This window comes from Ranitomeya variabilis, chromosome 3 (genome assembly GCF_051348905.1).
Source record: "Ranitomeya variabilis isolate aRanVar5 chromosome 3, aRanVar5.hap1, whole genome shotgun sequence".
NCBI lineage: Eukaryota > Metazoa > Chordata > Amphibia > Anura > Dendrobatidae > Ranitomeya > Ranitomeya variabilis.
The window spans coordinates 15,947,510-15,974,932 of record NC_135234.1 but is presented as its reverse complement, the minus strand read 5'-3'; the positions used below and the strand labels follow the sequence as shown (position 1 = coordinate 15,974,932).

Sequence of the window (27,423 nt, the reverse complement as noted above, 5' to 3'; positions counted from 1 at the left end):
CATGTGTGGTCATTATACAGTATGGAGCATCATGTGTGGTCATTATACAGTATGGAGCACTGTGTGGCCATATTTTTTTGTTTATAATTATTCTTTATGAAACAGTGTGATCAGCAGTGCTAAATGGGTGTGGTTGGGACGTGGATATGGGTGTGGCTAGTTAAGAATGGGTGTGGTCAGAGGCGTGGCCTAAAATTTGCCGCGGCGTGCTTCGCGCGCCGCAAACTTTGTCCCTCTTTCCCATCTTCAAAAGTTGGGAGGTATGTTAAAAGTAGTAGGAGCGCAACAAAATAGTTTTGCCTAGGGCGCCATAATCTCTCGGGCCGGCCCTGGATCTCGGCTTTCTGTGCTGTGGTCGTGGTTGCGGTTTTTCTGCACTTACAGATTCTTTCTTGCTCCACTTTCCGCTTCTGCCATTATTACACCATCCGGCCATTTTACCGCTGGGGATGATTAGTGTAATTTTTCAGTATAAATATTTATTAGGTGACCCGGGTCGCCCCGTTAAAGAGCACACGCTGCCCTCATTTTTGTAGAGTGCACAGGGCGGATCTGCAGAAAACCTAAAATATTCCCTTGGCGACTTTTCTCCTCTTTGTGCTCAGCAGGTGGGACCTAAAATGCTAACGCTGTACAGTTATCAAGTAGAAGGGGCGCCTGGGATGGGGCAGGGGGCTTCTGCATCGACAATGCTGCCAAGTTAAAAAGGCTTTATGGTTCCATCTCCATGACAACCATGGGGAAGCATTCGGCCGGCTTGACCCCGCTGTTTGATAGTTTACTGCTAATGGCGGCCTCGGAGAATTTCACACTTCGTTGATTCCAAATTTTCTTTTTTTTTTGTAACATTTTCCTACAGAACTTGCTGAAATCCGCTGCATAAATTCTTGAATTAAAAGGTACAATATGATACAATGAATCTAAAACATGTAAACGATCACTTACAGGGGAAATGCACCAACTGCGGAACGGTGCACATTAATGGAAAATATACTGTCCACGATCTGCATCCAATAACTGAGCCCCGATCGTGCAGATGGAGGGTTACTCATTGCTTCATAAGTGTCAGGTCGTAAACGTTGGGGTCAGACCTATTAAGCTAAATGCAACGCAAGACTTAGAACTGATGTCCAGACTTTGGGCTTAATTTATTTTATGAGTGGCTTAAAGAAAAGGAAATGGGCTTATGGAAAGGAGCGTGGCTTCAAGGGAATCTGTGCAGGTTTTACTATGTAATCCGAGAGCAGCATAATGTAAGGGCAGAACCCATAAGTGTCACCTACTGGGCTGTTTACATAGAATCAGTGGTTTACCAGCAGGAGATTATCATTGTAGGACTAGGCGTCTCGTGCGTCCTAGTCCAACCACACCCCTACCACTGATTAGCAGCTTTGTCTCATGATACAATGTACACAAAGTTGTGGTGATGGTGGGTTGCACAACATCGCAGCCCTGCTAGATCTGCAACAGTGAAAATTCTGATTCTGTCATAACTGCTTCACTCTGGAAGCTAAGTGACACATCGCTAGAAGCAGGGTCTCTGCCCATACCTCATGCTGCTGTCAGATTTCATAGCAAAAAATATCCTGCTGATAGATTCTATTAAAATTATGCTACATTGAAACATAACTTTTTGATGCAAAAATTGATTGAAAGTAAAGAGCCAACCAAAAAGTGGGAAAAAGACCCTTAAAATGAATAATTTGGGCAACATTTGTAGCATCTAGTTCCGAGGCTATTTTTTTGATTTGTGTTTTTCATTCCATTGTTTTTTGTTTTCCATTCGGAGCAGAAAAATTGACGGCAGCAACAATTTTGATATATCCCAGACATAAATGGCGCCCAATGGACCTCATTGACCATAATTGTGTTAATTGGGTTTCCGTCATTGGAGCCAAAGGGGCAATCAGCCGATCTCAGCGTGTCTCCATAGAAATCTTTACTTCTGCTCAAAATGACTGCCCAGGTTCATAACGAGGGGTCATCCTGAGCCAGAGACATTGAGGCGTCATGTTTGGTCACATGCAGATGTATTTTGATGAGAAAGACCCTTCAGTATTTTCTAGTTCCCTAGAAGACATTATTGATATGGGTAGTGTATACACAGCTCAGTTTGGGGACCCTCATGACCTTCTCAGGTCATCTAATGATGTTGCCATCGAGCTCTAAAAAGTCAGTGGATAGTGCCATGTGAATGGCGCCCAATGTGGCCACAATAGCCTTCTAGAAAGGTCCTTCAGGAACTACATGGTTGAGCACAAGTGTTTAGCTGCCTTTCAAGATATTGCTGGATGGATTTGAGAATTCTTCTGGGGTCTGAGATTTCTTTCCTTTTTCTGGTATCTTTCTACACATTCTGGAACATTTCTGAATAGAGGGTTTGGTGCGGCACATAGCCTTCTAGAAAGGTCCTACAGGAACTACGTGGTTGACCTCAAGTCTTTAGCTGCCTTTCGAGATATTGCTGGAGGGATTTGAGAATTCTTCTGGGGTCTGAGAGTTCTTCGCTTTTTCTGGTATCTTCCTACACATTCTGGAACATTTCTGAATAGAGGGTTTGGTGTGGCACAGGTCCCTTAAACAGATTTCTTACCCGGTGCCCTCCTTTCCTTCACCTTCACTGGAGTTTACCTGGACCCCCTTTTTCTAATTCTCAGCATTTTCTGTTTTTTCTTTTTCCGCACTTTTCCGCTGCTGAGTTTACTGAAAAGATAACAATTACTTTTCTGTCTGCGAGCCGCTCTGCTTGAGTAGGAGAAATATTGATGCGGATATTATCTATAGAAGGCGCTCGGCTCTGGCTTCACTTTCTTCAGAATTAACAAGACGAGTGCAAGTGATGGAAAGGCAGCGAGAACATCAGATAGACTCAACATAAAATATTACAAGCACAAAACAGCCAGAAATTAATCCAGACAATGGCCCCATCCAACAAGAACAACACAAGAAAAAGCGAATGAGCCGAGCAGCGAAGAAAAAAAAAACCTCCCGTTCTTGTGATGTGGGGAGACGGTGATTTATGGTTTCCTCATGGGCGATCTGTCAGTGTCTTGTCTGTTCCGGGGCAGACGCTCTGAATCCACCATAGTAATTAAAGTAACAAGCTTCCTCGGATTGTTCTGTAGATGGAAGAACAAGTCACCATCAACTCATTTATTTATTATCGTGAGGTGCAAAGTGCAGCACTTGTGGGGGAAGAACGTCACCTTGTCTGTGTCCTTGAGATCCTAATGATGCCCAATTATCTTGTGAGATGGAAGGAGTTCTTGTTTTGTAGCCTTTCCATAATGTTCGTCATATCTTGTTATAGATATAGATTATGCATAAAGTTGCTGTGGAGACATAGAAAATATAGAATCCATAGATAGGATACAAGACCTGGCTCTAAGCAAGGTTGGAGATCCATTGTGACAGCCATGTGGCTTGACGTGGGGTTCTTGGGGTTCCACTAAGGCTGTCTACATTCTTATTTCCATAGAGTTCCCATTTCTGTGAACACAGTAGAAACACTAGAAGTTTATGGGACGAGCCTCAGAGCAACATTGTCATTCTCTACTGCACCCCATCTGCTAGGTCCTACACCTCTTCTGCTAGGCCATACACCTTTTCTGTTAGGTCCTACCCCAAATCTATTTTTTTCACATCCCTTTATAAAGTCTTACACAGCTTATATGAATTTCTATACCGCCTCACATATGTTTTACACCCCTTCTGTTAGATCATACACTTCTGTTAAGTCATACATCGCCTCTGTTTGGTCCTACTCCTCCATCAGAGCCTACATATTTTCTTCTAGGTTCTACATCTCTTATGTTAGGTCCAACACGTCTTCTGTTAAGTTCTACATCACTTCTGTTAAATCATATACACCCTTTATTAGGTCCTACTCCACTTCTGTTAGGTCCTATACTCCCCTTGTTAGGTACTACATCTCTTATGTTGTGTTAAGTCGTAAATCCTTTTCCATACCTGTTTTTCTTAGTCCTGACCTCACTTCTCTTAGCTCCTACACCATTTTTTGTTAGGTCTTACTCCTCTTCTGTTAGGTCCTATTCTCCCTCTGTTAGGTCCTACTCCTTTTCTGTTAGGCCCTACATCTCTTCTGTTAGGACCTACATCCCTTATGTTCAGTCTTACTTCTTTTCTGTTAGGTCCAACATCCCTTATGTTAGGTCCTACTCCTCTTCTGTTAGGTCCTACATCCCTTATGTTTGGTCCTACGTCTCTTTTATTATGTCCTATTTCCCTTCTGTTAGGTTCTAAATATCTTCTGTTAGGTCCTCCATCCCTTGTGTTAGGTCCTACTCCTCTTCTGTTAGGTTCTACACCTCTTATGTTAGGTTCTACACCCCTTATGTTAGGTCCTATGCCTCTTCTTTTAGGCCCTACTTCTTTCTGTTAGGTCCTACATCCTTTGTATTAGGTTCTACACCTCTTATGTTAGGTTCTATACTCACCTTGTTATGACGTACTCCTCTTTTATCAAGTAACTAAAGTCTTTGTATAAGGTCTTCTATCTGTTTTTCTTAGTTCCGACATTACGTTTCTTAGCTCCAATGCTCTTTCTGTTACTTCCTACAACCTATAGGTCTAACGCCTCTTCTACTGGGCTGAACTACACTTTTGTAGGTCCTACACCCCCTAGTTTAGGTCCAACCATTTCAATTTGATCATACACTTCCTCTGTTAGGTCCAACCCCTTCTATTACATCCTTCAAGCCTTCTCTTAGGACCAATAACCCTTTTGACGGATTTTGATAACATTGAGGTGCTTGTTATACAACATTCTATCCATGACTTTCATGAAAACTCTTATTCCATGTATCAGTCCACCAGTAATTGTGAGATCTACACGCGATGACTGTAGCCTTTAACTAGCTGTGACATCCCAACAGTTTACTTGAGAGTAACTAACTTATGACGTCACAATACTTGACCAAACTCTTGGTATGTCACGATGATGTCACAGCTGCTTATGTCCTGGTGAAGTCACAGTAGATTACACAACCGAATTGCAGTTTGGATATTGTAGAAGCTCAGAAGACTGAACCTCAATTGTGATGTCACTGCGGCTGACCAGTGTGACTCCTCTTGTGATGTCATAGTTTCTTTGTATACCGCCTCTGATGATGTCACAGCAGTATATAACCCCTCTCATGATGCTGCAGATCATTAGATGACAGTCACACAATGGAATATTACCTATGATTTGTAAACTTCGGCACAAGGCAGGAGATGAGTTTTCATATACTAGCCATTTTATCTCAATGAATAGAAACAACACGTGTCCATCAGGACAGGACCTCTGGTCTAGACGACTCCCTCTGTAACGGTTGCAGTGCCTTATATTGTCTAGTCACCGTGGCCAGGCCATATAATTATATGTTGTTCATCAATGGTGGGCACTGGGAGTGATGCGCTAAGTGCATCCTGTGGAGAACGTCCATGAGCTGCCGCTGCTGGCGGGGGGCATTTACACTTTGTTATGCAGGGACGTATTCTGCTGCTTTTTCGTCCTTTGTATGTCATTTTCCAGCAATTATAGAAATGTTTTTCACAGCAGAGGCAACATTAATATAAAATGTCAGGCCTAATTATATGACATCATCAGGGATGAGGCGAATCGATTAGATGCCAATCAAATTAGTGTTGAATTTTAGAAAAAATAGCTGGACCCGATGAATCAAAACAATTTACTGCATCTGCCACAGAAGAAGGCTCACAACATCTCATGCATGACCGGGTGGGATTCGCCATAATGCCTTGCAGTTATCACAAGATATAGTACAGCCAATCTGGACTTTCATAGCCAGTATAAAAGCCGAGGCAGGGAATGTATAAATGTATCAAAATGGTTCTCTGGTTTTGACAAACAATCTGCAGTTTACTCCTTTCTCCCAGGTCCAGCACCAATTCTCTGGTCTCTGATATTGTCTGCAGTGCTGATGTCACGTTGACAGCACTGCAGGCTATCAGTGAGCTCAGTAGCTCGTGCTGCCAACTGAGACAGAGCCGTTGAGCTCAGTTATTGGCTGCAGCGCTATGAGGTTACAGAAAATACCATACACCAGAGGAAACAATGGTGGAGACCCGGGAGTGATGAGTACACTATAGCTTGTAATTTTAAACTGCAGCCAGGAGATGGGAGTTTTCAAAAACTGGAAAATCTTTTTCAGTTATGTTAATAAAAGACTAGTGTGTATGCTATGCAACAAAAAGTTTACTCACTCTATATGTCTCTTTGAATAGCCAAAAAATCTGAGTTTTAGAGTGCGCATGCTCCAACATAAGAAAGCAGTGCCGATTGGTGGACATATATGGCTATAAGTAAATGGACGGTGACCATTCTTTATTCCTGTCATGTTACACAGAGACATCTGTTTGTTAAATGATTTATGGCTTCTTTCCTATCTCTAATGCTGAGCAGTGATGTCCTCTTAGCCAGATTCACCCTAAAATGGAAACTGCATTTCTTGCCTTGACTTTTATACTGGCTATTGTTCCTTTTGATTGGCTATGCTTTACCATGTGATGTAATAGCTGAAAGGCATGAGTGTTGTACAGGAGGTGTAAATGACAAGGATACCAAATATGTCCTCATTCTTTATTTGTGATATTTATTTTAAAAACTGTATTATGCAAATGTCATTATTGAAATTGTTTTTGTGCCATTATTCTCTAGCAGCCTTATGGAAAAAAAAAATCTGACTTTTCAGCTTTTTTTTTCCATAGATAAATGGCTGTATATACCACTACATTATGCTGCTCATAAGATAGATTGAGGATTTTAGGTAGATAAAAGTCACTCAAATATGCATTAAATATATGAATGATATAATTTTTACTATACTTTTTATATGACCTTTTTATGTCACTTTTCAATATATCTTGTTTCTATTTTTCCTCCAGATGTTTCATAGAAGACAAGAGCTCCAAAGTGGCATGGTTGAACCGCTCAGGCATTATATTTGCTGGACAGGACAAATGGTCTCTTGACCCCCGAGTAGAACTAGACAAGAGAAGCATTCTCGAATACAGTCTCCGCATCCAGAAAGTAGACGTCTACGACGAGGGACCTTATACCTGCTCAGTGCAGACGCTGCATCACACCAGGACAACCCAGGTTTATCTGATCGTCCAAGGTAAGGGCAGACTTCATTGTGGCTTCTTTGTTCATATTTTTTTGAGCGGGTTTCTCCCACTCTGGCCGTAAACAGACTGGAAGTTGTTATTGGCCATGATAGTTGAAGCATTTCTTAGGCAAAAAGTGTAATTGCTTCGGGACTTCTGCCGTTTATAGTCTTCCACCACCCAAGGATTTCGAAGCTGCTTGACCCAAATGGCGCTGGCTGAGGACATTATTTTTCAGGGCAGTGGTATGGTATTACGTTTTGAGAGGTATTATCACATTTGCCTCTTTCCGAAAAGAATCGGGTGGAAGTCCAAAGATGTTTTGTCCAATAACAGGACTAGTATGAGCACTAGGTGCCAGCACCCTCATGGCCTTGGGCAATCATTAAACACAATTGTATAGTATAATAAATAGGGCACCCAACGGTTTACCTAGACCTGGAATTGGCCCATGAGCCTCGAGAGACTTTGATTTAGTATTTCTGGGTATTATTTCTCTTGATTCTCACATTAACATGCCTGTCTATTTGGCAAAAGAGATGTGGTATCATAAAGGGCACCAAGAGGTCCAGATACACCTAGAACTGGTCAATGTGATTAAGTCCATGTTGTTATTATTAATCTTAATCTCCATATTAACTTGTCTGGCAACTTGGTCAATGAGAAGTGGATAAGCAAACAACTAATATACAGGTGCCATTTGGCTTTTCCACCTTGAGAAAAGCACCGAAATGCGTTGGTGTGAATAAAAAAACCTTGCTTATACGCTCTGGATTTTCATCCTTTCCATTGATTTGGTGGTCACACTCGAAAGTGTACAATCCTATTAATTGTCTGCTGCCAAAGCTAGCTTACACATTGTGATAATCTCCGCTGCACCAAAAACAACCTGGAGTTGGGCCATGACGCACCATAGACTGTGATTAAGTCCTTCTGGCAAATATTACTCTTGATCCTCACAATAACAAATCTGTAAACCAAGCCAAAAAGGAACGATATGATACAAGGCACCCTGAAACTGACCCATGAGCCCTGACAAATGTTATTAAGCCCCATTGGTCATCATTACTCGTAATCCTCACAATAATATTCCTGTCAACTTGGCGAAAAGGATGATACGGGACCCTCAGGGGTCCACATATTCCTGGACCTGGCTCATGAGCCCCTACATACTGTGGTTAAGTCAAGCTGGGCATCTAACTGTGACCCTCACATTAACATGCTTGGCCACTTGGCCAAAAAGAGGTGGTTGTCTGAGAACCCCAATCAGAAAATCAAGCGGGGATAGACCAATTCAAACCTTATCCATCAAAAAAAAAAAGAAAATATATATCACTTCCTCAATTTTCAGGCTAAAAAATCATCAATATGGAAGTTTACGTGGGTCTTGTGCTTGGAGAATCTGCATTGTAACTTTTTAGACTTTTTTTTTCTCTTCGGCTTTTCTAATAAAACCCCAGTGATACTTTCTCCGCTACGGATCAAATTGAAATGAAATTTAATCTAATCTAAAATGTAATCTGCTGATTTGGGATTAATATTTAATGGGCAGGAGATGAACAAAAAGACTTTGTGTGGAAAGTTTCTGGCCGGCCGGGGTCCTCTCATTAGGTTTAGAATAATAACCGCGCTGAGAAAAGTTACTTTTTGCCCTAAATTGTTACTTTAATGGAATCTAACTCTCGGAATGCGACAATCTCATTTATCATCTCTCAAGGGAAGGCTTTAAATGTCACATTATCCAACCGGACTGATGTTTTTAGGTCTTGTAACATGAATATTTTACGATAACTCATCAAAAAATTACAACGTTTTGTATTAAAGGGGTTGATTGCCGACAGATGACTTTTATAACTCGTCAATTAGACAGGTCATAAAAGTTAATATAAGTGGTGGTCAAACCCCTGCTACTCCACCATTACCAAAAATGACAGACCCTATATCTCTCGGTACCAACATGTGGTGTCCCTCTACCAAAAGGTGGATGAAAGCGACTGATGCAGCTAAGAGTGCAATCGTTCCCATTCACGTCAATGGAGTTGAGCGGTGCTCATGGTGCGCTCTAGCTGAACCTGTGGATTTAGGTCTCTTTAGTAATGACACTTGTTTTTGGTTTGGAAACGTCAGATCTAATTGCGCTTTTTAATCTATTGTAACCTGTTAATTCTCAGTCAACCACCATAAAATAAAATTTACACTTACAGTGGGTGAAATAAGTATTGAACGCGTCACCAATTTTCTAAGTAAATCTATTTCTAAAGGTGTTATTAGCATGAAATTCTCACCAGATGTCGGTAACAAATAACAACCCATCCAATTCGCACAGGAACAAAGAAATCAAACCATAGTTATACTAACATATGTGTAACGATGAGAAAAGAACAACTCTTCTAATAATTCTTTCCACTCCTCTGTCTGACATCTTGTGGGGAGCACCTGGTTGGGGCTGGTTTATGGTCAAATTATGTTTTTTCCACTTCCAGATTATGGCCTAACAGTGCTCACTGGATCCTTCAACAGTTTAGAAATTCTCCTGTAACCAATGTTTTGTTTTTGCAACAATAAGGTTGTGCAGGTCTTGAGACAGCTCACTGGTTTTACCCATCAGGAGATTTTTCTTGTGTGGCATCTTTGTAATGAGACACCTTTTTATAGGCCATCAGTTGAAACGGCTGATATTATTTATCACTAAGTGGCAGGATAAATAGATTTACTTAGAAAATTGGTGACACTCTCAATAGTTATTTCACCAGCGGGTTTATATAAATATCTCTGCAAGGAATTTCTATGTTCTCCTCGTGTTTATGGTGGTTTCTCTGAGGTTCTCCGGATTCCTCCCTCACTCCAAATACATAGGGTACATAGGGGACAGTGATGATGATGATGTCTATAAACCATTGATGAATTAAATGTCGTTATGTAAGTAAAATAATAAACATTGTGCTGTTTCCTAAAATAGTGTCCAAAAAAGCCCTAGTGGCCAGAGTGAAAATAGCAAGACTTCTATTTTTTATTTGTAAAATAGATTGTGATACGTAAACGTAAAAAAACATTGCCAAATTAATAAAATGAATACATTTTGTTCAGAATTAATAGAAATTTTGAATTTTTGAAGATTACTTTTATTATTGCACATCTCCAGTGCTGTCATCAATCTAAAAGGTTAATATATAAACCTGAAACCTGAATATTGAAGAAATTAACATTGTAGTTTTTGTCTTTCTTAGGAGAGAATATCTGTGTGAGCAGAATTATTGGGCAATTAAATGAAAAATGTAAATTTTCCATCTCAGTTGTTTCTTTCCATCTGTTACAGTGAGAATTAGAACCGAACACCTGAATGTATGAAATACATTTCTGACATTTTCCGTAAAGAATCTCAGTAACAGATATAGCAATATTGTCAGCTTAAACCAGTCAAATTGACATATTATAAAGATAAAATTTGCACTGGTGATTTTTTTTCTGCTGCGTGTGGGTCAGGTTTTGTAAAATTAGTGGCTGCATTTCCACCACGGATCATAACGTTGTGCTGTAGAATGATGGGACCCTCAGACAACACAGAAGTAGGGGTACGACAAGTCACACAGAAAGTGATACAAATGTATCTATATTCCGTCTATAGAATAAGCTGCGATGCATTTCGGGTACAGTTCACAGTCCCCTCGGCTCTCTGCAGTTGGGAGTAATAACATTGGTGTGATTTTTTTTTTCTTTCGTCTTCCTCTTTATTTTTAGTATAATTTTTGCAGGTCTCCCAGGAGTTTCACAAACAAAACAACCCAAGCAGTAGATTATATATATTTTTTAAGCATTGCACAATTTGGCTGAGAACCTCCTCTCACCGGGGCCTTGAAGTTCTCCGGCACAGAATTGAGTTCACCGGCTCCTCTGTACGAGAATGAATTATTAACATTATTATTTCAAGGTAACTCAGTGGCGCTCGGTCATATTTCAAGGCTTGAGATGGATTCATAAGAGCCGCGACTGAGCCCCCGCCGGTGATTACCTAAGAACAATGTATATTGAAAAGTCATCTGTGGTGATGGGAAAGGAAGGGAAATGTGAGCTGGACATTTTGATAAATTCAGACATTGTCAAGTTGAAGAAAGAATTTGAAACAGGACCAAACATAAGCCCAGGCAGGGCTGAAAAAGCCGAATGGGCCTAATGTCACGGAGGCTTAGCTAAACTTCCACTCCACTGAGTGGTGTCATTACACCCAAGTGGTGATGTCAATTCTGCTTCTAGCCAAGTGGTGATGTCACTTCTGCTTCTACCCAAGTGGTGACGTCACTTCTGCTTCTACCGAAGTGGTGACGTCACTTCTGCTTCTACCCAAGTGGTGACGTCACTTCTGCTTCTACCCAAGTGGTGACGTCACTTCTGCTTCTACCGAAGTGGTGACGTCACTTCTGCTTCTACCGAAGTGGTGACGTCACTTCTGCTTCTACCCAAGTGGTGACGTCACTTCTGCTTCTACCCAAGTGGTGATGTCACTTCTGCTTCTATCCAAGTGATGATGTCACTTCTGCTTCTACCCAAGTGGTGATGTCACTTCTGCTTCTATCCAAGTGGTGATGTCACTTCTGCTTCTATCCAAATGCAGACGTCACTTCTGCTTCTACCCAAGTGGTGATGCCACTTCTGCTTCTACCCAAGTGGTGATGCCACTTCTGCTTCTATCCAAATGCAGACGTCACTTCTGCTTCTACCCAAGTGGTGATGTCACTTCTGCTTCTAGCCAAGTGGTGATGCCACTTCTGCTTCTACCCAAGTGGTGATGTCACTTCTGCTTCTATCCAAGTGGTGATGACACTTCTGCTTCTACCCAAGTGGTGATGTCACTTCTGCTTCTACCCAAGTGGTGACGTCACTTCTGCTTCTACCCAAGTGGTGATGTCACTTCTGCTTCTACCCAAGTGGTGATGTCACTTCTGCTTCTACCCAAGTGGTGATGACACTTCTGCTTCTACCCAAGTGGTGATGTCACTTCTGCTTCTATTCAAGTGATGATGTCACTTCTGCGTCTACCCAAGTGGTGATGTCACTTCTGCTTCTAGCCAAGTGGTGATGCCACTTCTGCTTCTACCCAAGTGGTGATGCCACTTCTGCTTCTATCCAAATGGAGACGCCACTTCTGCTTCTACCCAAGTGGTGATGACACTTCTGCTTCTACCCAAGTGGTGATGGTACTTCTGCTTCTATCCAAGTGGTGATGACACTTCGGCTTCTACCCAAGTGGTGATGTCACTTCTGCTTCTACCCAAGTGGTGATGTCACTTCTGCTTCTACCCAAGTGGTGACGTCACTTCTGCTTCTACCCAAGTGGTGATGATACTTCTGCTTCTACCCAAGTGGTGATGTCACTTCTGCTTCTATTCAAGTGATGATGTCACTTCTGCGTCTACCCAAGTGGTGATGTCACTTCTGCTTCTAGCCAAGTGGTGATGCCACTTCTGCTTCTACCCAAGTGGTGATGCCACTTCTGCTTCTACCCAAGTGGTGATGATACTTCTGCTTCTACCCAAGTGGTGATGATACTTCTGCTTCTACCCAAGTGGTGATGTCACTTCTGCTTCTATTCAAGTGATGATGTCACTTCTGCGTCTACCCAAGTGGTGATGTCACTTCTGCTTCTAGCCAAGTGGTGATGCCACTTCTGCTTCTACCCAAGTGGTGATGCCACTTCTGCTTCTATCCAAATGGAGACGCCACTTCTGCTTCTACCCAAGTGGTGATGACACTTCTGCTTCTACCCAAGTGGTGATGGTACTTCTGCTTCTATCCAAGTGGTGATGACACTTCGGCTTCTACCCAAGTGGTGATGTCACTTCTGCTTCTACCCAAGTGGTGATGATACTTCTGCTTCTACCCAAGTGGTGATGACACTTCTGCTTCTACCCAAGTGGTGATGACACTTCCGCTTCTATCTAAGTGGTGATGACACTTCTGCTTCTATCCAAGTGGTGATGACACTTCTGCTTCTACCCAAGTGGTGAGGCCACTTCTGCTTCTATCCAAGTGGTGATGACACTTCTGCTTCTACCCAAGTGTTGATGACCCTTCCGCTTCTACCCAAATGGTGATGCCACTTCTGCTTCTACCCAAATGGTGATGCCACTTCTGCTTCTACCCAAGTGTTGATGACCCTTCCGCTTTTACCCAAATGGTGACGTCACTTCTGCTTCTATCCAAGTGGTGATGACACTTCTGCTTCTATCCAAGTGGTGATGACACTTCTGCTTCCACCCAAGTGGTGATGTCACTTCTGCTTCTACCCAAGTGGTGACGTCACTTCTGCTTCTACCCAAGTGGTGATGTCACTTCTGCTTCTACCCAAGTGGTGATGTCACTTCTGCTTCTATCCAAGTGGTGAAGTCACTTCTGCTTCTACCCAAATGGTGATGTCACTTCTGCTTCTACCCAAGTGGTGATGCCACTTCTGCTTCTAACCAAGTGGTGACGTCACTTCTGCTTTTTGCCAAGTGATGATGTAATTTCCACGTCAAGGTCATGGTGATTCACTACTCGTTGACCAACTTATCAGAGCATAAATAGTCCTGTCAAACTATGGCACACGTGACACACTATTTTGGATACAGAAGAGAACGTTAATTAACTTTTTGCAGTGCCTCAAAAGCAATGGGCCGCTCATATGTATTGTGCCCAGGGGTTTGCCCAGCTTTGCCAGGGTGCTGATGCCATCCCTGTATCTGGCATTCTTCCTACCAAAAGTTAACTGGTAAAAAAAAACTGAAAAAAGCAGATTCCTATCCGGAGTCTAATTTATCCACCTATGTGCCTCGCTCCCTCACCAGATCAGACACATCGCTTATTATTAAATCTGCTGCCATTCAATTAATTTACCGCTGGAAAAAAAAAAACCTTTGTGAAATGAGAACTTTACTTAAGCGTCCATGAAATAATAATAATAGAAGAAGACTGATAATTATTTTCCCCAGAAACCTTCAGATCATCCCATTTTCATTAGTTCTCACATAAAAGTTGAGCCGTCTGGCCTAATTAAACTCCCATCCTGTCTGGTGTACGGCACTCGTGCCCGGCCGGCATTACGTTTCCCGCGCACGCACTCTCATATTATATCGTATATCACTACTGTTTCATGTTTGTAAGAAGGAGGAGATCAGAAACAGGGAATGTTTTAATGATGTGTGAGTCCGGCAGCGGTGAGGGGCAGCAGCCTGATTAATTTGAAGCTCTTCTGAGCTGTCGGTTTTGTCAAGGCTCTTACGAAACCCCTCTAATTTATTTCTCTTTAAAGTTAACCACGTCAAAAGTGACCACGCTGTGGGCTCAACCGGACCGGCATTAGCTTCCCATTACTGCTCCACACCCTTCTTTTATCATGTCGTGGGGGTGCAAATTGTTTTAAAGGGGGCGTTGGTTATGAAAGCATTCCGAATGTGTTCATAGACGGAGTTGGGTTGGTCAACTTAGGAATGACAGAGACTTTTGCTTATGTCATTTACCCAATCAACAAAATAAATTTCCAAGTTTAGAAAATCTGTCAGATCTCAAACTCATGTGAGCCGCTTCTTAAAAGAATTTTATAAAACGTGGCAGGTTTACCAGAAGTGTCAGAAGTGAGAAATAGAGCTGTAATATCATATTGGTTGGATAATATGGGTGACATTGACTGTGATGATATTGGTGACCAGTGGTGTTAGGAGTCAAGTTCCTGCCGCTGCACAGGGGGAATCTCGAACCATGTCTCCCATTCTTCTCCAGCCACAGTGGAGCCTGCTCAGCAGAGACGTCGGTCCCAGCGTCTGGCTCAAGCTGATACTGTGCGCTTGGTTACTGCTGCCTTTCCAGGCTCTACCTTTGTAGCCAGTACTCATCAGCAGCAAGCAGGCGTTTCAGGGACTAACTCCTGCTTTTCCCATACTGAGCGTGCCCACAGGAGGACCTCCCATTGGAGGTCAGGGGTCACACGCTCAGGTCCTGCAGCAGCTCCTATTGGACCACTAGGAAGGTCCTTGAGTGCTACAGCTATAAAAGGTTTGCATGGCTGCACGGCCATGCGCTAGTATAGACTTGATATGTGTGTGTGTAGATGAATGTCTGTCGATGGATGAAAGCTCCTTAATCATTCCCATTCCTTGTGTTGATGACTGCTCGCGAATGGTGGAAGCTACCTAGCGCCCGACAGTGCTACCTGCACATTAAGCACACGTTTCAGTATCTATTTGCAGTGCCCGTCTTTATGGCACCGTGCGCAGTCAGTGCGCTTTCCTGACAGCCGGTCAGAGTAGGGTGGGAATTCCTGCTTGGACTCTGCATCTGACTCAGAGCGTCCTCAGGCGCGGGCTCAAAAGCCACCAAGGGTCAGAGCGAGTCCAATCATCAGTTTAGTGGGGGTGATTCATAGGAATTCCACTAGTGTTTTTCAGCTGCACCCTGTGACTGCTAACAGGGCTCAGCGTAATTACGGCGACTCTGTGAAGCAACAGAGTTCACTTCCATTCACACTGGGTGAGGTCTAACCTACGTGTGAGCAAGCGTCCATCCGCCATTACTCAGCAGCAGGTGCCATCTCTGCACGGTGGACTCCGGACTGCGAACGCACCTCATATTCTTTAATATTATTATTTGGTGCGTTCCGCCAGTCCTAACAAGTGGTGTAACTAGAGTCTGCTGGGCCCCAGTGCAAAATTTGGACATGACCCTCCACCTGTATGTTGGTCAGATATATTAGCAATGTAGCATTCTAAATCCTATAAAACATATGTTGACAATCCACCTTAATGTAATAATGTCCCCCATTCTGGTCCCTTCCTGGTATAATGTCATCTATCCTGTGTCCTTTCTGATAATTATATCCCCCATCCTGTGCCTCTTCCAAAAAGAATGTTTCCATCCTGCTCCCATTCCTGTAATAGTTTCCAACATTCTAGGTCCCATCCTGCTATAAAGTCACCCATCCTGATCCCCTTCCTTCCATAATGTACCTTATTCAGAGTCCCTTCCTGCCATAATGTCCCCATCCAGAGCCCTTTCCTGTAATAATGTCTGTCAAAGATGCACAGCCAGGGAAGTTACACAGATCCACCCGCTGTTCCCTTTTTTGTCAAGGGAATGCAACTCCGATGCCTCTAATGAGCAAGACAATTACGCAATTGACAGAGTATTAACGGACAAGACTGTGGCTGCCTCCACTACTAGGCCGGATTTCAGCTAGCGGAATATATATATATATATACATATATATATATATATATATATATATATATATATATACCCTGATGCAGTCACTGCCAGATACACAATAACAAAAAAGGCACTGCCACTCGCTGCTACCAACAATCATTGATTCAGGCTGACTATGGCTTCAGAGGTGCGGTTTAGAGAACAAAAGGAACAGAACTATTAAATTTATATATTTAGTCCAATGTGATTTTCTGGATTTTATTTTTCATAGTCTATCTCTCAATGTTAAAATTAACCTACCCTTAAAGTTACAGACTGTTCATGTCTTTGTCAGTGCATCCCAAACCCATCAAGGGATCAAATACTGTACTTATTTCTCCCACTGTAGATAACAGATAGATAGGTATATTGATAGATAATAGAAATATATAGACAGATAGATACAGTAAAAAGATAAATATGAGATATAGATATAGTAGGTAGATTGATAATAGATGATAGATAATAGATGATAGATAATAAATATATAATAGATAGATACAGTAGATAGATAAATGTGAGATATATATATGACATAGTAGGTAGATAGATAATAGAGAGATATTTTAATACACAGGACTATAAAGAAAACGATGTTTTGTGATAGTTTATTTTGATCTTTGCCTTCAGTTTTCCTAGCATTGAGTAAAGTGTCAGCCGTGATGTCTGGCTGTGAGGGGTTTTTAGCAAGGGTATAATTTTCTCAGTAAAAAAGCTGTTTACAGACCGGAGAATTAAGTCGCCTTAATGAACTGCGACAACTACTACACCCATTAATAACCTCTCTGCCAACCAGTTAAGTGAATGCAAAACAGCCATTAGTAATGTAGTCAGCGCCAACCATAAGTGATCGCGCCCGTGCAGAATACATCATTTAGTATCGCACTGAGTGCAGAGATTTCCCCGCAATGAACATTTATATCTGATATGTGTTTCCCATTGAAGGACTAATCGACAGAAAACTTCATTTTACAAGGAGTGAAGGACCCATCTTGTCCATCATGGAGACATATGATACTTACCTCTGAATTTTAAGAATTAGGATATTGGAAATACAAGATGTATCTCTTGACTTGATACATTGTAGCGAGTAATAACACAATCATGGTAAATGAATGCGAGACGATTTCCTCCAAAGATCTAATAAAAGCCTTCAAGAATGAAATGTTCCTTCTGTGTACTGCAGATAATGTCTGCAAGAAAAATAAATATTCATCTTCTGGTGACCCCCAATGAAGTTTTCTGATATTAAATGAGTGTGGTAACATACTAATGAGGTCTGTGTCCTTCAGGGTCTAGAGAGTTTATTTTACTGGTGGCCTCCATGATCTACTAAGCATTGACCTTCTCAAACATGTGTTTGATGATAGGAGCAGAGTCTTCCAAGGCATAGATAAGGCAACGAGGATTATCCACCCCATGTTTTCTTCATTTGTCATCGCACAAAACAAGTATGGAGAAATAATATAGATCATAGTGTCTAACTAAACCTCAGCGCACAAACTTCCATGCATGAAGACCCAAAGGTCTTGCCCTATGAAAAGAGAAGAGATTGACTTGACTTCGATCCTTTGGTTGGTAATGTTCTTCTGTGGCTGCCAGATGTCCTTTCTGGGTCTGAATGCCTATTATGAAGCTTTGGTATATATAGAATATGTCTTTTTGGAACCTTTTGTAGCTGCGGAGTGGTCATTATACCCTTGCTAACAAGATACAACTGTGATCCCCTAATGTGAGCCCCTTTGCCATTGAGACCTTATAGTGGTACACATATCAATGATCTATAAACATGGCAGAGACAATATGAGCCAGGAACTGGGGTGGGCTAGTAACATGCCATATGACTCACAGAGGTCTCAAGGTGTTACACATGCCCAAATAATATGCAACAACTTTGATTCCTGTGTGAAATCATAGTACTCCAATCACCATGCACGACCACTGCTGTACAGATGCTCTTGATTTTATTGTACAACCGTAGTTCCACCATGAGGGTGGTATTAAACTGATGAAACTGATGTTCCCTGTTCCTGGACCCTATCGTAGTTGCAGTGCGGCACAAATGCCCTTGGTCAGAAGTTGGGTTGATGAGTAGTGTTGAGCGATACCTTCCGATATCGGAAAGTATCGGTATCGGAAAGTATCGGCCGATACCGTCAAAGTATCGGATCTAATCCGATACCGATACCCGATCCCAATGCAAGTCAATGGGACGAAAATATCGGAATTAAAATAAACCCTTTCTTTCCTTGTAGGTTAATTCTACATGAAGGAAAACAACTAAGAATAATGTAGGATGTATTGGGGGACGTGGCGGAGACATTAAAGGCACAGAGGTTTAGCCCAATGTAATAGAATAGCAGGTTTTTTTGTTTTTTTTATGACGTTCGGCGTTAGAAAGATTTTGACTATGTTTTTTTTTTGTTTTTTTCTTCAGATATTGATGTTTCACTACTTCCACGTCCTTCACTTTCTTTTTTACTTCTCCCACTTTCTTCTTCATTATCCTCATCATCAGCTTCTTTGACATCAACTATCTTCACCTTATTCATCTTCTTCTTCTTCTACCTATATTTTTTTTTTTTTACATTGTTCATATTCTTTTTATTTAACTATTATCTTTTTCATATTCAACTTCTTCATCATATTCTTATTTGTGACAGGCATTCCCGTAGTTGTTATCTATAAAAGTTTGAAGATTACACCTTCCGTTCTGCCTGTCACAAAAGAGTCACATTTGTCCGCGTTCAGATTGGCCTGCAGCATCAGGCTTTATCCAGGGGCACCACGAGGAGGAACGGACTCACCCCCATACACTGCTTAGTCTTCTTCTGCTTATAATTTAGATAATATCTTTTGCTCTGATATTTAGTCTTATGCTTAATGTTCTTCTGCTCTTTGTTCTGCAGCCTCTTGTTCTTCTGCTTCTCGGTCTCCCATGTCGTCGTCGTCTCCAGGGTCGTCGTCTCCAGGGTCGTCGTCTCCGGGGTCGTCGTCATCGGGGTGGTCTGCAGGGTCATCGTCTCCAGGGTCATCGTCATCTCAGTGGTCGTCGTCTCTGGTGTCGTCGTCATCTTTGGGGTGGTCTTCCGGGTCGTCGTCTTTAGGGTCTTGAACTTGGAAATGTAGCAGAAGGTACAAGAAGGCTGAGAAAATGCCGAGAAACAGCTGATGGAACTGGAACTCGGATGGCTACCCGAAGGTCCAAGAGCCAATGGAACTACCGAGGACCAGCTGACGTTACTGGAACCCGGTTACTAAGCAGGAGGTACCCGTGCCTGAAAGCACTACCAAGGACCACCTGACGTTGGTGGAACTCGGATACCCACAGGGAGGCACCTAAGCCAAAGGCTCTGCCCGGACCTAGCTGACGGTACTGGAACCAGGATGGGGAGCAGAAGGTACAAGAGCAAAAGACACTGCCGAGAACCAGCTGACGGTACTGGAACCCGGATGGGTAGCCGAAGGTCCAAGAGCCAATGGAACTACCGAGGACCAGCTGACGTTACTGGAACCTGGTTACTAAGCAGGAGGTACCCGTGCCTGAAAGCACTACCAAGGACTACCTGACGTTGGTGGAACTCGGATACCCAGAGGGAGGCACCTAAGCCAAAGGCTCTGCCCGGAACCAGCTGACGGTGCTGGAACCAGGATGGGGACCTATTCAAGCTTGTCTTCCTAGAGCCCCAACTAGCGGTGTTGGAGCAAAGGGTCAGCAGGGGGAGAAGAGTGTAGGCCGAAGCCTGCACTGGAGGCATTTGTAGGTCTGTTGTGTCTGCGTGGCTGTTGCAGGACACGTTGCCGGCTGCACAGCAGGGGAACAGCTGGCGGTGCTGAACCCCACTGACACATTGGCTGGTGTTTTTCTCTGTGCAGCTAGCAGTACCGGGCCCCAACTGGCGGTGTTAGAGCCCAGGCTCTGCAGGGGGAGCAGAGTGTAGGCCGAAGCCTAATTGAACCAATTTCAAAGGTAACCTTTAACCCCCTGTTGTGAAATTGGATTCTGGGCTCCCCCGGTGGCCACTTGTGGAATTGAACTTGTGTGCATCATCCTCTCTGTTCACCTGCCCCTATCAGGATGTGGGAGTCGCTATATAACCTTGCTCCTCTGTCAGTTTCTTGCCGGTCAACAATGTAATCAGAAGCCTTCTGTGCTTGTTCCTGCTACTAGACAACTCCCAGCTAAGTTGGACTTTTGTCCTTGTGTGTTTTTGCATTTTGTTCCTGTTCACAGCTGCTGTTTCGTTACTGTGTCTGGAAAGCTCTAGTGATCGGAAATTGCCACTCTGGTGTTATGAGTTAATGCTAGAGTCTTAAAGGAATTTCTGGATGGTGTTTTGATAGGGTTTTCTGCTGACCATGAAAGTGTCCTTTCTGTCTTCCTGCTATCTAGAAAGCGGACCTCGATTTTGCTAAACCTATTTTCATACTACGTTTGTCATTTCATCTATAATCACCGCCAATATATGTGGGGGCCTCTGTCTGCCTTTTGGGAAAATTTCTCTAGAGGTGAGCCAGGACTGTCTTTTCCTCTGCTAGGATTAGGTAGTTCTCCGGCTGGCGCTGGGCATCTAGGGTTAAAAAACGTAGGCATGCTACCCGGCTACTTCTAGTTGTGCGGCAGGTTTAGTTCATGGTCAGTATAGTTTCCATCTTCCAAGAGCTAGTTCTCATATATGCTGGGCTATGTTCTCTCGCCATTGAGAAGCATGACAGTTTGACCGGCCCAAAAAAGGGTTAAATTACTGGCTGAGAAAGGAGAGAAAAAAGAAGTCTGCTACAATTTTTTTTTTTTTTTCCTCTAGTTCTGAGTGTGCTCTTAATTGAATCTCTTGCTAGTCTGCCTATACTGCAGCCTTCCTCTCTTTCTCTCCTTCTAATCCTTGAATGGCTCTGTGTTCACCTGTTTCAAATGGATCTTCAGAGTGTAGCTACAGGTTTGAATAATCTCGCCACAAAGGTACAAAATTTGCAAGATTTTGTTGTTCATGCACCTGTGTCTGAGCCTAGAATTCCTTTGCCTGAATTCTTCTCGGGGAATAGATCTCACTTTCAAAATTTTAAAAATAATTGCAAATTGTTTTTGTCCCTGAAGTCTCGCTCTGCCGGAGACCCTGCACAGCAGGTCAGGATTGTGATTTCCTTGCTCCGGGGCGACCCTCAGGACTGGGCTTTTGCATTGGCACCAGGGGATCCTGCGTTGCTCAATGTGGATGCGTTTTTTCTGGCCTTGGGGTTGCTTTATGAGGAACCTCATTTAGAGCTTCAGGCGGAAAAGGCCTTGATGTCCTTGTCTCAGGGGCAAGATGAAGCTGAAATATACTGCCAAAAATTCCGCAAATGGTCTGTGCTTACTCAGTGGAATGAGTGCGCCCTGGCGGCGATTTTCAGAGAAGGTCTCTCTGATGCCATTAAGGATGTTATGGTGGGGTTCCCTGTGCCTGCGAGTCTGAATGAGTCCATGACGATGGCTATTCAGATCGATAGGCGTCTGCGGGAGCGCAAACCTGTGCACCATTTGGCGGTGTCTACTGAGAAAACGCCAGAAAATATGCAATGTGATAGAATTCTGTCCAGAAGCGAGCGGCAGAATTTTAGACGAAAAAATGGGTTGTGCTTCTATTGTGGTGATTCAACTCATGTTATATCAGCATGCTTTAAGCGTACTAAGAAGCCTGACAAGTCTGTTTCAATTAGCACTTTACAGTCTAAGTTTATTCTATCTGTGACCCTGATTTGTTCTTTGTTTTATTACCGCGGACGCCTATGTCGACTCTGGCGCTGCTTTGAGTCTTATGGATTGGTCCTTTGCCAAACGCTGTGGGTATGATTTGGAGCCACTGGAGGCTCCGATACCTCTGAAAGGGATTGACTCCACCCCATTGGCTAGTAATAAACCACAATACTGGACACAAGTGACTATGCGTGTTAATCCGGATCACCAGGAGGTTATTCGCTTTCTGGTGCTGTATAATCTACATGATGTTTTGGTGCTGGGATTGCCATGGCTGCAATCTCATAACCCAGTCCTCGACTGGAGAGCTATGTCTGTGTTAAGCTGGGGATGTAAAGGAACTCATGGGGACGTACCTTTGGTTTCCATTTCATCATCTATTCCCTCTGAGATTCCTGAATTCTTGTCTGACTTTCGTGACGTTTTTGAAGAACCCAAGGTTGGTTCACTACCTCCGCACCGGGAGTGCGATTGTGCCATAGACTTGATTCCGGGTAGTAAATACCCTAAGGGTCGTTTATTTAATCTGTCTGTGCCTGAACACGCTGCTATGCGAGAATATATAAAGGAGTCCTTGGAAAAGGGACATATTCGTCCTTCGTCATCTCCCTTAGGAGCCGGTTTTTTCTTTGTGTCTAAGAAAGACGGCTCTTTGAGGCCGTGTATTGATTATCGACTTTTGAATAAAATCACGGTTAAATATCAATATCCGTTACCACTGCTTACTGATTTGTTTGCTCGTATAAAGGGGGCCAAGTGGTTCTCTAAGATTGATCTCCGTGGGGCGTATAATTTGGTGCGAATCAAGCAGGGGGATGAGTGGAAAACCGCATTTAATACGCCCGAGGGCCATTTTGAGTATTTGGTGATGCCTTTTGGTCTTTCAAATGCCCCTTCAGTCTTCCAGTCCTTTATGCATGACATTTTCCGCGATTTTTTGGATGGATTTGTGATTGTGTATCTGGATGATATTCTGATTTTTTCGGATGACTGGGACTCTCATGTCCAGCAGGTCAGGAGGGTTTTTCAGGTTTTGCGGTCTAATTCCTTGTGTGTGAAGGGTTCTAAGTGTGTTTTTGGGGTTCAAAAGATTTCTTTCTTGGGATACATTTTTTCCCCCTCTTCCATCGAGATGGATCCTGTCAAGGTTCAGGCTATTGGTGATTGGACGCAACCCTCTTCTCTTAAGAGTCTTCAGAAATTTTTGGGCTTTGCTAACTTTTATCGTCGATTTATTGCTGGTTTTTCTGATGTTGTAAAACCATTGACTGATTTGACTAAGAAGGGTGCTGATGTTGCTGATTGGTCCCCTGGTGCTGTGGAGGCCTTTCGGGAGCTCAAGCGCCGCTTTTCTTCCGCCCCAGTGTTGCGTCAGCCTGATGTTGCTCTTCCTTTTCAGGTTGAGGTCGACGCTTCTGAAATCGGAGCTGGGGCGGTGTTGTCGCAGAGAAGTTCCGACTGCTCCGTGATGAGACCTTGTGCTTTTTTTTCCCGTAAATTTTCGCCCGCCGAGCGGAATTATGATATTGGGAATCGGGAGCTTTTGGCCATGAAGTGGGCTTTTGAGGAGTGGCGTCACTGGCTTGAGGGGGCCAGACATCAGGTGGTGGTATTGACTGACCACAAAAATTTAATTTACCTTGAGTCTGCCAGGCGCCTGAATCCTAGACAGGCGCGCTGGTCGTTGTTTTTCTCTCGGTTTAATTTTGTGGTGTCGTACCTACCGGGTTCTAAGAATGTTAAGGCGGATGCCCTTTCTAGGAGTTTTGAGCCTGACTCCCCTGGTAATTCTGAGCCCACAGGTATCCTTAAAGATGGAGTGATATTGTCTGCCGTTTCTCCAGACCTGCGGCGGGCCTTGCAGGAGTTTCAGGCGGATAGACCTGATCGTTGCCCACCTGGTAGACTGTTTGTTCCTGATGATTGGACCAGTAGAGTCATCTCTGAGGTTCATTCTTCTGCGTTGGCAGGTCATCCTGGAATCTTTGGTACCAGGGATTTGGTGGCAAGGTCCTTCTGGTGGCCTTCCCTGTCACGAGATGTGTGAGGCTTTGTGCAGTCTTGTGACGTTTGTGCTCGGGCCAAGCCTTGTTGTTCTCGGGCTAGTGGATTGTTGTTGCCCTTGCCTATCCCGAAGAGGCCTTGGACGCACATTTCGATGGATTTTATTTCGGATCTGCCTGTTTCTCAGAAGATGTCTGTCATCTGGGTGGTGTGTGACCGTTTCTCTAAGATGGTCCATCTGGTTCCCTTGCCTAAGTTGCCTTCTTCTTCCGAGTTGGTTCCTCTGTTTTTTCAAAATGTTGTTCGTTTGCATGGTATTCCTGAGAATATCGTTTCTGACAGAGGGACCCAATTCGTGTCTAGATTTTGGCGGGCATTCTGTGCTAGGATGGGCATAGATTTGTCTTTTTCGTCTGCTTTCCATCCTCAGACTAATGGCCAGACCGAGCGGACTAATCAGACCTTGGAGACATATTTGAGGTGTTTTGTGTCTGCGGATCAGGATGATTGGGTTGCTTTTTTGCCTTTGGCGGAGTTTGCCCTCAATAATCGGGCCAGCTCTGCCACCTTGGTGTCCCCGTTTTTCTGTAATTTGGGGTTTCATCCTCGATTTTCCTCCGGTCAAGTGGAATCTTCGGATTGTCCTGGAGTGGATGCTGTGGTGGAGAGGTTGCATCAGATTTGGGGGCAGGTGGTGGACAATTTGAAGTTGTCCCAGGAGAAGAATCAGCTTTTTGCCAACCGCCGTCGTCGTGTTGGTCCTCGGCTTTGTGTTGGGGACTTGGTGTGGTTGTCTTCTCGTTTTGTCCCTATGAGGGTTTCTTCTCCTAAGTTTAAGCCTCGGTTCATCGGCCCGTACAAGATATTGGAGATTCGTAACCCTGTGTCCTTCCGTTTGGACCTCCCTGCATCCTTTTCGATTCATAATGTTTTTCATCGGTCATTGTTGCGCAGGTATGAGGTACCGGTTGTGCCTTCCGTTGAGCCTCCTGCTCCGGTGTTGGTTGAGGGTGAGTTGGAGTATGTTGTGGAAAAGATCTTAGACTCTCGTGTTTCCAGACGGAGACTCCAGTATCTGGTCAAATGGAAGGAATACGGTCAGGAGGATAATTCTTGGGTCACTGCCTCTGATGTTCATGCCTCCGATCTTGTCCGTGCCTTTCATAGGGCTCATCCTGATCGCCCTGGTGGTTCTGGTGAGGGTTCGGTGCCCCCTCCTTGAGGGGGGGGTACTGTTGTGAAATTGGATTCTGGGCTCCCCCGGTGGCCACTTGTGGAATTGAACTTGTGTGCATCATCCCCTCTGTTCACCTGCCCCTATCAGGATGTGGGAGTCGCTATATAACCTTGCTCCTCTGTCAGTTTCTTGCCGGTCAACAATGTAATCAGAAGCCTTCTGTGCTTGTTCCTGCTACTAGACAACTCCCAGCTAAGTTGGACTTTTGTCCTTGTGTGTTTTTGCATTTTGTTCCTGTTCACAGCTGCTGTTTCGTTACTGTGTCTGGAAAGCTCTAGTGATCGGAAATTGCCACTCTGGTGTTATGAGTTAATGCTAGAGTCTTAAAGGAATTTCTGGATGGTGTTTTGATAGGGTTTTCTGCTGACCATGAAAGTGTCCTTTCTGTCTTCCTGCTATCTAGAAAGCGGACCTCGATTTTGCTAAACCTATTTTCATACTACGTTTGTCATTTCATCTATAATCACCGCCAATATATGTGGGGGCCTCTGTCTGCCTTTTGGGAAAATTTTTCTAGAGGTGAGCCAGGACTGTCTTTTCCTCTGCTAGGATTAGGTAGTTCTCCGGCTGGCGCTGGGCATCTAGGGTTAAAAAACGTAGGCATGCTACCCGGCTACTTCTAGTTGTGCGGCAGGTTTAGTTCATGGTCAGTATAGTTTCCATCTTCCAAGAGCTAGTTCTCATATATGCTGGGCTATGTTCTCTCGCCATTGAGAAGCATGACAACCCCCCCTCAGGTGTTACAAAGTAGAAGAGCCACAGCTTATGCAGCAGTAGTGCTGCACAAGTCAAAGGTTGCTCTTTTAATTTTGCTCCTTGCACACGCTGAATGAAACACGTATAACATTTAGCCCTTTATACAGTCAAACTGTGTTGGAGGCGCGAGTTCCCTTCGTAATGAGACGCAGCACAGATGTCAAGAATCCCACCTTGGTGCTGGGCGCAGCCTCCTGAGCGTTGTTATTTGCTGTACAGGAGTCTGCGCTGTCGTTTTATCCCTTGGCCTTGCGCTGTTAGCGCTGCCCATCTTCTGGCATCATTTTATGTCGGCCGTTGTGGTTTGCGATGACCATGAATCCCAGCCCCGCAGTGTCTTGACATAGTTAAAACACTGCGGGGCTGGGATTCATGGCCTGGCGCAGCACATATGTTCGCCTCTCACACTCGGGTCCTTACACCCGCTTCAGACTGTGCGGCGTCAGCTGATCCCTTATCGCATGCCGCGGCCATGAAGCCGCACAGTCTGAAGAAGGCGGAAGGAGATGAGGGACAGGCGAACTTATGCACTGCTCATGCCCATCAATCACACCCTCGCAGTCCCAATAAATAAGACACCGAGGGGCGTTGTGTCAGGCAGGGCGGCCGCAGAGGCGCAGGCAGCCAAACAATGATGCCAGAAGATGGGCAGCGCTACCAAGGGGGTTGCAGCGTGTCATTACAAAGGAAAGTCACACCTCCGGGACGGTTAAATGGTCACACAGAGGACACATTTTAGACGTGTTTTCAGTTCCACATGTGCGAGGAGAATACGTTTATGAGCCACCTTGCACACATGCAGCATTACCGCTGTACAAGGTGGCTGTAAAACATAGAAACGCCTGGGGGAGGGGGGACAGGTTCCCTTCAATTTCAGTTCTTGTGTCTGCGTGGCTGTTGCAGGACACGTTGCCGGCTGCACAGCAGGGGAACAGCTGGCGGTGCTGAACCCCACTGACACATTGGCTGGTGTTTTTCTCTGTGCAGCTAGCAGTACCGGGCACCAACTGGCGGTGTTGGAGCCCAGGGTCAGCAGGAGGAGGAGAGGGAGCAGAGTGTAGGCCGAAGCCTGCACTGGCGGCAGCTTTTGGGTCTGTTGTGCCTGCGTGGCTGTTGCAGGACACGTTGCCGGCTGCACAGCAGGGGAACAGCTGGCGGTGCTGAACCCCACTGACACATTGGCTGATGTTTTTCTCTGTGCAGCTAGCAGTACCGGGCCCCAACTGGCGGTGTTAGAGCCCAGGCTCTGCAGGGGGAGCAGAGTGTAGGCCGAAGCCTAATTGAACCAATTTCAAAGGTAACCTTTAACCCCCCCTCAGGTGTTACAAAGTAGAAGAGCCACGCCTTA

General features: G+C 44.1%; 1 protein-coding gene and 1 long non-coding RNA gene across 3 annotated transcripts in view; one reads left to right on the top strand and one right to left on the bottom strand.

The window, feature by feature from the left end:
• LSAMP (limbic system associated membrane protein) overlaps positions 1-27,423 on the top strand; it is a 906,496-nt gene that overhangs the window by 427,479 nt on the left and 451,594 nt on the right. For both annotated transcript variants that reach the window (XM_077293714.1, XM_077293713.1), the window contains exon 2: positions 6,910-7,142. In XM_077293714.1, coding sequence (XP_077149829.1) covers positions 6,910-7,142 — 233 coding nt within the window. The remainder of the gene's footprint in view (positions 1-6,909; positions 7,143-27,423) is intronic.
• LOC143817889 (uncharacterized) lies at positions 2,987-4,967 on the bottom strand. The gene is made up of 3 exons (XR_013224194.1): positions 4,916-4,967; positions 3,207-3,332; positions 2,987-3,119 (listed from the first exon to the last, which is right to left on the bottom strand). It is a non-coding gene; the product is annotated as an uncharacterized LOC143817889 (long non-coding RNA).